The sequence below is a fragment of the Aegilops tauschii genome, chromosome 2, assembly GCF_002575655.3.
Source record: "Aegilops tauschii subsp. strangulata cultivar AL8/78 chromosome 2, Aet v6.0, whole genome shotgun sequence".
Taxonomy (NCBI): Eukaryota; Viridiplantae; Streptophyta; class Magnoliopsida; order Poales; family Poaceae; genus Aegilops; species Aegilops tauschii.
The window spans coordinates 175,486,688-175,496,970 of record NC_053036.3 but is presented as its reverse complement, the minus strand read 5'-3'; the positions used below and the strand labels follow the sequence as shown (position 1 = coordinate 175,496,970).

Below are 10,283 nucleotides of genomic sequence, written 5' to 3'. Positions count from 1 at the left end.
CAACACTGGGTGAGCTAGCGGACAAACTGTCCTCGGTCGGGACTGCTTTGAAACACTGGAGCAAGATGACGTTTGGGTCAGTGAGACAAGAGTTGCGAAGGCTTCGGCAAAGACTGACTGTGCCCAAAGAAGAACCGACCCGTGTTGGGCCGGGAGTGGAAGAGAAGAAGGTCTTGGACCAGATCGTTGAGTTGTCTCTTCGAGAAGAGATCATGATGAGGCAGAGGTCACGCATGGATTGGCTAGCCGCTGGTGATAGTAATACATAATATTTTCAGAGGAAAGCGAGTGCTATGAGGGCCAAGAACACCATAACACATCTTCAGAAGCCGGATGGGACAGTCACTTCTAACCTGGAGGAGATGGTCGAGATGACGACTGAGTTTTATGGTAATCTGTAAAAATCTGAAGGGTGTATTGGCATAGAGGAAGTGTTGTCACACATACCTGTTAGGGTGGATGGTGATATGAATGCCAGGCTGAACGCTCCATACACAAAGGAAGAAGTTAAAGAGGCACTCTTTCAAATGTTCCCAACAAAAGCACCGGGGCCTGATGGTTTCCCGGCGCATTTCTTTCATAGACACTGGGAGCTTTGTGGTGACGAGGTAACCGGCGTGATCATACGATTGCTCAATGGAGAGGACTCACCGGAGGATATCAACCGCACGTTCATCGTTCTTATTCCCAAGATAGCAAGTCCAAAAAATTTAGGACAATTTCGGCCTATAAGTCTTTGCAACGTGATCTATAAGATCGCGTCAAAGGTCTTAGCCAACAGGCTGAAGATTATTCTCCCCGAGGTAATTTCTGAGGAGCAGTCCGCTTTTGTGCCTGGACGTCTTATCACGGATAACTTTATAACGGCTTATGAGTGTCTACATTATAAGAAGACAAGGAGAGTTAAAACAAACCGTTTTGTGGCTCTGCAGTTAGATATGATGAAAGCTTATGATAGGCTTGAATGGCCTTATTTGAAAGCAGTGATGTTGAAGATGGGCATTAGTCCTCGATTCACCGAGACGGTTATGAGGTGTGTGTCATCAGTCACGTTTTCGGTTCTATTTAACGGTGGTAGTCTGCATGATTTCAGGCCAACGAGGGGGATGAGACAAGGGGACCCCATATCCCCGTATCTTTTCCTGTTAGCAGTTGAAGGTCTCTCGTGCCTTTTAAAGGCCCAAGGTGTTGGAGTCCGAGGGCTGTCCGTGGCAAATTCCGCCCCAGCTATCAACCACTTACTTTTTGCAGATGATAAGTCTCTTGTTCTTTGAAGCTAACAATGAGAGTGCTGCACAAGTTCGGGAGGTGCTGCGAATGTATTGTGATGCCTCGGGACAGCGTATTAACACCGACAAATCATCGATCTTTTTCAGTAAGGGTGTGCCAGAGACCACACGAGAAGAGATAAAAGATGTTCTGGATGTTCACAATGAATCATTGTCAGAAAAGTACTTGGGGCTACCGATGGACGTAGGGAGAAACAAGGAGGGAACTTTCAAATATTTGAAGGATAGAATCTGGAAACACATCCAAGGTTGGATGGAGAAATGCCTTTCAGCTGGGGGTAAAGAAGTGCTTATCAAATCTGTAGCACAATCCATCCCGACTTACTCAATGTCATGTTTCAAGTTGCCCCGAGGCCTAATCGAACACTTAAACAGCCTCCTCCGGAAGTTTTAGTGGGGCAGTAAAAGGGGCCAGAGGAAGCCAGCCTGGGTTTCTTGGAAGACCATGTGCAAACCAAAAAATATGGGTGGAATAGGATTTCGGGATATTGAGCTTTTTAACCTGGCTTTATTAGCCCGGCAAGTTTGGAGACTACTTCAGGATCCCGAGTCATTAAGTGCACGAGTTCTACGAGCTCGTTATTACCCGGACAGCAACGTACTCGAGGCCACACTAGGCGCACATCCTTCCCAAGTCTGGCGCTCGCTGATGGAGGGAAAAGATCTTCTTGTTCAGGGCCTAATCAGGAGGATCGGGTCGGGCACAGATACACGTATTTGGGAGAATAACTGGCTGCCCCATGACTATAAGCTGAGACCTATATGCACTATCTCACCTGATCCTCCGCAGCTTGTCTCAGAGTTGATTGATGCAACTACACGCACATGGAATAAACAAGATCTGATCGAGCATTTTGTCAGGCCGGACGTGGACATTATCATGAACATACCTTTAAGTTCTCGAGTGCAACATGATTTCTGGGCTTGGCACTACGACAGGCGAGGGGTGTTTACCGTGCGATCGGCATATAAGATGATTAGTGGAATTAAGCACCAGAGAGAGGTTTGGTTGGAGCACAGAACAGGTCATTCGAATGTTGAAGCTGAAAGCAAGTCCTGGACTCAGTTATGGAAGGTGAAAGTTCCGTCTAAAATAAGAGTGTTTGTGTGGAGATTATCACAGATGTCATTACCTACAGGTGCACTCCACAATGAACGCAATATGGCCACAACCCCAGCTTGCGGACTGTGTGATGAGGAGGTGGACTCATGGCGACACTCCTTGTTTGAGTGCCGGATGGCGAGATGTGTGTGGGCGTTGGGAGACGAGGAGATTTTGGAGCATGTGATATCCAACAGGAGTGAAGATGCAAGGCTGTGGTTGTTTTGGCTTTTTGACACATTGAATCAACATGACCTTGCAAGGGTGCTTATCACCATGTGGGCGATCTGGTGGGCTAGAAGGAGAGCGATTCATGACGAAGAATTTCAAAGCCCATTGTCGACTATGAGCTTTGTTAACAGGTACCTGGAGGATTTGGAGATTTCCACCAAGCGGGCTACCACGAGACCTACAAAAGTAGCTATGCCAAGGCCACACAAGTGGATCCCGCCGGAAGACGATGCAGTGAAGATCAATGTAGACGGTGCCATCTCCCGCCAAGGAGGAACTGGTGCAGCGGCTGCTGTTTGTCGGGATAAGGAGGGCAACTATTTGGGAGCCTCGGCGATGGTTTTAGATGGCCTAGTCAGCGCCCCAAGCCTGGAAGCTCAAGCGTGCAATGAGGCGCTTGCTTTGGCTCAAGACCTTCTCTTGACACATGTGATAATAGCCTCGGATTGCATGCAGGTTGTTGCGGATATCAACGGAACTTCGCCCTCTTCTTCATATGCTTTTGTAATTCAGGAGATTAAAGCTCGAGCCATGAACTTTGCTAGAGTTAGTTTTCGTTTTGAAAGTAGAGAGGCAAACTATGAGGCTCATGCCTTGGCAAAGGCAGCCTCGTCTCTCTCTACGGGGCGCCACGTGTGGCTAGGGAACCTGCCAGACATTATTTGTATTCCTTCGGCTTTGGTTTATCAATAAAATCCCTAGTTCACCTTAAAAAAACTACTTAACCCATCTTCACACGCAAGTGCGGGTATCCAGTGGATCAACGGCGAACCTGGCTGCGGCTCTCTTCCCCCTTTGTTCGCCAATTCGTGTATCCAGAGTTGTAACCCTAATTGCTACCTAAATTCGTGAGTGGAGTTGCTAGATCGAGTAATATGCCAGTGGGTTGTTAACAAGGCGGCATAATTGCTTCCTGTTCAGATCGCGCACTAGCGTTGTTTACAGGAACTCGAGCTGTGTGCCGCCGTGTGCAAGAACCGCGCAGCTGCTGTTTTCCTCGGTAAAGCAGAGACCGTGTGCAGTCAGTGGTGTGCAGTGGACGGCTGCAGAGGTGCAGATTCATTGAACCGGGCTGCTTATCACACGCGTCTCCTTCGGAACCAGTTTGAGGCTGCAGAGGCGCAGATTCAATGAAACGCGTCTCCTTCGGAACCAGTTTGAGGCTGCAGAGGTGCAGATTCAATGAACCGGGCTGCTTATCACACGCGTCTCCTTCGGAACCAGTTTGAGGCTCAGCATCATATTTCGAGTGATTGCTGAATCTGCTGGACTAGCCGAAGTTCTGAAACTTCTACTGCAAGATGGTCGACAGATATGATTCTACAGAGTGGTGACTTCACTTTCAGAACTTGCCACCATGGAATTGCATGAAGAGTAATGAAAATATTACTACAACAGAGGTGTCTGTTACTCCACGTATTTCCGATAACGAACCACACATATACAAGCACTAATCCGCTATACAAGGTAAACAGGGTGAAGTAGATTGACCGAAACAAACTGCTTTTACTTTTATTGATAAGAGAAACTTCCCATGCACACGAGTATACAGAGATCGTACACTACAGCATACACAAAGTGAGAAGAGACTTCTCTTCTGATGAGTTCCAACACTGACGCTTGCATATAACTTACACTAAATACTCTTTTGATGAGCTCCAACACTCAGACGCTTACATATAACTTACACTATTACATACAGTACACAGAAATAAGACAGCGTGTCCTCTTCAATCGCAGCATTGAAGAATGACCATATATAACTTACTACTAACACATATGATGATCACTACATATATCACTAACTAAAGTTTGTTCGACGTGGCCTATGAAGAAAAAAGAGCGCTCCGATGGACAAGTACAAGCGGGAAAATTCGTGCCGTGGTATGTACACCTACACCTCTGACATCAAGCTGCTGAACGACTCCGACAGATTGACGGCGACGCTTGCCAAATTCATGCCCCGGCAGCGCGACCGTGCAACCCTGTGTTGCTTGGGCGCCCCGGGGCCATCGTCTTCTTCCTCCGCATCCGCGGAGGCCTTCGAGGGCGTCGCGAAGGCGAAATGCAGCTCCTTAGCAACCACTGTCTGCACAGATCAAATTGAGGAGAACAATGTTACTCCACATGGGTAACGAATTTCACTGCGGGATTTGGGGTTTAGCAGTAAGGGATCAGAAGTGCTTACTGCTTCGCTGACTGGCTTCGACACCAGGAGGAGCTGCCTCAGGTCGCTGTGGTTCACCTTGCACAGGACTTTGACCTGAAATGTTCCGCCAAATTGGGATAAGCAACACATCTACAACAAGAACGGATTTCAAACGGAACACTACGGGTCTGGGGTGGTAATTACCAATACATCTTGAGGCAGCGATTCAAGGAGGCAGATGGTGTCGTCCATGTGGAACCTAATGCTGCGCTGCTTGCGCAGAGTCCGAACCGGGGAGTGCGGGCCTGAGGGGCTTGGAGCCGGAGAAACAGCGACCCTCTTCCTCCCCAGAATCCTTGTGCTGCCGCTGCTTGGGAAGCTCAAGCTCGTGGCGAGAGACCCCTTCGGCATGGTCTGTCCAATTGCCATTTCCCCCTTCGCTTGTTGAACTCTACTGCTGCAGTTGCCTATCTGATACGAGATCTGCACAGAATTATTAAGAAGAAATGGTTAATTCGGCAGCAAATAAATTGAATTCTAGACTGAGGAAAGAAAATCCCAATCAGAGAAGTACTTTGCCACACTAATTCAACTATTAAACGCAGTTTTTGTTTGGAAACTTCTGAAACACCCAGCAGCCACTTCCATATGAATCTACAAACCCCCAATTCGAGAGACCGTGGGAGCAATAAACTCCAACAGAAACCTCAAGCATTTTCTGAAACAAAATAAATAAAATCCAACTTCTCTTCAACGCACTTTCAAAACAGATTCCCCCGAGAAACAACATTCCGCGAACTACATGAACCGCTTCGCAGAGCTAATGAGCAACAATCGGAACAGAACATCAAAGTTTGGGGGATTGCAAATAATTTTTTTTCCAGCACAAAATAAACGATTCCAAATAAACACCACGAATTCGCCGGAGCAGAACAGCAATCCCGACCTCGAAACAGAAAAGGAAACGAGATCCCACGATCGGGGTCGGAAAGAAACAGAGCAAGTGAATGTAATCGATCTCACACACCTTTCTCCCTTGGGTCTCGGCTGAAGCCTCCTCCTCCTTCCTATCCCTCACTCCGGAGTCGCGGTACACTTTCCTAGTCCGATTGCGCTTGGCTGATGGAGAAACCTCGGCTGAACTCTAAGCGAACCTACCTGCTAAGTTATGGTGTTGGGAGGACCTGACGAGGTAAATGTGGGAACAGCTTGACCTCTCCCCCTGGCTGAATTTATACTCGGGGTGGGGAACCTACCTCGAAAACTCTTCCAGCAGGGGTGTTTCCAGAAAATTGTAGGAACCGCCTGGAATCCAAAGCTGGGAGGTCGTGCTCGCCCAGGAGATCTTTTGGGCTCACGCCCTGGCGCACCGCGGCGGCCAGAATGTACTATCACTGAGAGGTGGGGCAGGAGGTAGTATGGTCCACCAGTCAGTGGGCGTGCGCGTGGTGCGTATGGGTGTGGACGGTGGGAATTTATGGAAATATTCTTTTCGAAATCGGGGTGGGTTGGCGCCCAACCGCGTGGGGGGCTTGAACGCGTGGATCGGACGGCGGGGACGCGGCCTTACGCGTGGCGGATCGGGGTACGTGGCGCGATCGCGTCGATCTGAAAACTAGCCGTTGGAAGGGGTGGGGGCGTGGCTGGGGTTGGTGACGTGGTGGCTGAGATCGGTATTGGCCGCTAGGAAGTCGGCGCAGGTCGGTCGGGGAGGGAGCTACTTTATTGGGGGTTGTTTTTCTCGTTTTGATTGCTTCTGAAATGAAATCCGTGGGAAAGGGGATTAGCACGAACCTTCGGGGGCAAGCAAAACATGATTTGCATCTTGCCGCTTGCAAGACATTCGGCTTGTTGTTTCCTCGTGATTTGAAATATCTCCTTTAAATATCTTTTTATGCCTATGCTGACTAATTCTCCCGCAAAAAAATTCTAACTAATTATTTACACGCTTTCATTTAAGAGACTCTGGTTTTAAGTCGGCCATGGTATCTTCAGGGAAATGCATTATTCGTTTTCGACAGGTAAATACTCTCTCTTTGTGTTCAGAATAATAATAATTTGTTACAAGCAAAACGCCACTTCCCAACAGTTAAGAAACCCATGGATGCGGATGGTACAGAGGCAATGCATGGCCTGCCTCAAGCCTCACACTAGACGTGCATTGGATTCTTCGGTAGAGCTCAGAAATAATCTTAATTTTGTGGCGATGCCAAGGGGTACACCCCCACAAACCAGTTCTTTGTATCATTATATACTCCTAAGGTTTGAAGACTGGCCAATGCGTTGCTCTGTTTGCGTATATTTTTTGACGTCCCGTTTGAACGCAGGGACGGGTCCAGGTGGAACCACCCCAAATTTCGTGTCTCGTGTATGAAGTGAAGCGGGGATGTCTCTGAAAAAAAATGCATGAAGTGGGTTTGACCAACCACCCTTCGTGCGCAGCCGCTGCTGCAAAGTATAGTAGGCTCCTGCTCATGGTAGCGCAACGCCGGTTGCGGGTTGACTCAGTCCCCACGGCGTCCAGGGATAAACTCCGTCACGGTTTCGACCACCGAGCGGCCAGGATTTCGCCGAGCCTTCCCTGGCAGTATTTTATTGTCCCGGAGGCGCCGGAACCACCAATACCACCCATGCCTTCACCAGTGGTTACCACGTGGTGGCTTTCCGGCCATGCTTTTTTCCTCCACGAGCGGAGCAGGCGTACCAGATCCACCCATTGGCCGCCGCCGCGTATAACCGTAGCTTTGGTTCAGCTTGTTTGGGTTCTCGCGGTCGCGGATAAAGATTTTACTGGTGGAGGAGACAGGCCGGTCGGCGAGAACGTTGGCGTGCAGGCCCACCTCCGCGTCCACGATTGCAGCAGGCGCATGGGATGCGCTTTGGTCGAGAGGAGTCCACATATATCCTTGCCAAGCTCGACCCACTTCTGGTTTTCAAGACACCCGCTTCGTGTTTGGATGATTGCCTGCCAATGCTCCACTACCAATCCCGCAAAAAAAATGGTGCTCCACTACCAATTTTTGTTTACCCTTTTAATCTATATATGTTGACCAATTTATTGGCAAGCAAAACCTTAACCAATTTTTGGCTACCCAACTTTTTGACATGGTAACCTACCCCTCTAGGTGCCGCTATGCACGCGTATCAATCTGTGATTGAATGATTAGGAGGACAGTGGTAGAGCATCAAAGGTCAAGTTCTAGACTTGACAGTGGGAGGATACAATTCGCATCTATGGTGACTTCATCGATCTCAAGATGATGTGTCGGCTCAGTCTCATAGAGATGCTCATAGGGATATGATGTGCGTGTGCGTTTATAAGGGGTGAGTGTATGTACATATGTATGAGTGTCTATGTCTGTATTGTGTTCAAGAAAAATGTGCCGCTATGCACATTTGGGTCAGCCCAATCCCTTTCTGGTTTTGGGAACCTTCCCAGATTGTTTTTGTGTTTTTCATTTATTTTCTTTCTTCCTATTCCATTTTAAAATTCCCCAGTATTTTTTCAAATATTTTTGAATTCGTGAATAAAAAAACACCAACATTTTGTAATATATATATATGAATATTTTTTGATCTTGCAAATACTTTTACAATTCATGGATTTTTTTATTCCAAGAACATTTTTCTTAAATTTGGGAAGTTTTTTGAATTTATGAAATTTAAATTTTGTAAAAAAAAAATTGAATTCACAAACAATTATTGAATTGTAAAAGTTCACAAAAAAGGTTGAATTTGCAAAAACATCACATCGCAAAAATTTGCAAATTTTGGAATGTGTAAAAGTAAATTAGGGTTAATAAAAAACATTTTTTGTATGTGTTTGATTTATCTTAACTTGATTTACTATGATTTGATAGAATTAATTGTTATTTGTGGCTCAAAATAACTTTTTTAATTATCAAGAACCCTAAAATCATTTTAGGGATTATTTATGAAACCGAAATCCGGCCTCCAAAATGTGTGTGGCCCTCGTATATAGTATTTCGGGTTGGAAAAATAATATCCTAAATTCCAAATGTCATTTGAAACACTAAATAGAATTGGGAAATAACTGAACCTGTCGTGGTGGGCGCAGCAGATGCCAAGGGGTGGCTAAAGAGAGGAGGAGGGTCGAGGGCACTGGTGGGCTCCAGAGGCGAGGTCGGCATGAGGGAGCGCGCGACGCAAGACATACCCAGATTCGGGGCTCTCCGGAGAGATAACACCCCTAGTCCCGCCGAGTGTAGTTTATGTGTGACAGTACAGAGTTGCTCCTAGAGCTGTATCGAGGAGGAAGAAGGAGGGCAGGCCAAGGCTTAGGCTGCTCCCTCTCCGGCGTGTGGCTAGTCTAGTTGATCTCGTATTCGCTATGGTTCTCGTCGTCGTGTGAGTTGCTTGCACGTATGCATGAGGGCTCCTGGGGGTTTTATAGGCCAACCCCCCAGGGGTACAATGGTAATGTTACAAGGCCGTGGGGCCGGGTTGTCATTGTCCGGGAAGTCGGTGCTGGGACCCGCCGGGTGTCAGGGATCGCCGAGTTCTTCGGGCGTGGGACCCACGGGCCTAGGGGCACTGTTTGCCGTCTTGCCGGTCGTCAGGGAGTGGCCGGGTTGAGTCCGCTACACTGGCGCTCCGTCAGGTCACCGCTTGCTGTCGTCAGCAGTGACGACGGGTGCACTGTAGCCACGCCAACCCTGGTCAGTGGGTAGGTGCAGCACTGTTGCCACGCCCCGGCTGACCAGAGGCATGGGAGGGGCACTGTTGCCTCGCTCATCTCTGAATGAAGACTCGTCCCATCGTACGGCCAGGATGGGACGGGAGCTGACCCGTGGCCGGGTTGGGGAACACGCCAAGGGGGAGATGGCTTGTTGGAGAAGTCTTGGTGCGCCGGGTTCGGCTGCCTTGCGCCGGCCGTCGGGGCCGGGTTGAGGAATTCGGCCGGGTCGAGGGGCTTGGTCGGGTTGAGCAACCCGGCCAAGCGTGAGCCAGCTTGAGGGGCGTTGCTGGCCCCGTTGTTTTTGAAAAGGATCCGGGTTTCATTGCCTACCTGGGGTTCATCCCCCAATTCAAATAGGGAGGCAAATCAAATGTCCCAAGGGTGAAAAATTAATTATTTAATTTGGGCTAAAAAGTATTTACCTAAGTTTAAAATATTAAAGTGAGCCTCTATTTTTTCCTGAAAGAATTTGGAGCAATTTTGATGTTGAAATCAAATTCAAACAAAAAAGAAAATTAAATAGAAGAAAAAAGAAAACAAACCCAGCCTAGCGCAGCTAACTCTAACCACATATGTAAAGGTGTGGTGGTCGGCTTCAACACAAATCTCGAGTGATTTGAGGCTCGTACGCTGGGGTGACTCGAGGAGAACACGACGAGCCACTTGGTGGCGTTTTGGAGCCTTGACACTGGCACGACTCCCATTGAGATTAATGCTTCCCTAGGGAAGGGTAAACTCCAGGATAAAACTCACACCCCAACTCACTTGTTGTTACTCCTTTCCCGCAATTTTACTTTACCTTGTATACTTATG

The 10,283-nt window shown here is 48.0% G+C and overlaps 1 protein-coding gene across 1 annotated transcript; it reads right to left on the bottom strand.

Moving 5' to 3' along the window:
• Positions 1-4,108: 4,108 nt before the first annotated feature.
• On the bottom strand, positions 4,109-5,978 carry LOC109731871 (F-box protein SKIP27). The gene is made up of 4 exons (XM_020291051.3): positions 5,799-5,978; positions 4,976-5,254; positions 4,811-4,885; positions 4,109-4,711 (listed from the first exon to the last, which is right to left on the bottom strand). Exons 2-4 carry the CDS (start codon positions 5,198-5,200, stop codon positions 4,517-4,519), a joined length of 495 nt encoding a protein of 164 aa, XP_020146640.1. The 5' UTR covers positions 5,201-5,254; positions 5,799-5,978; the 3' UTR covers positions 4,109-4,516.
• Positions 5,979-10,283: the final 4,305 nt, after the last annotated feature.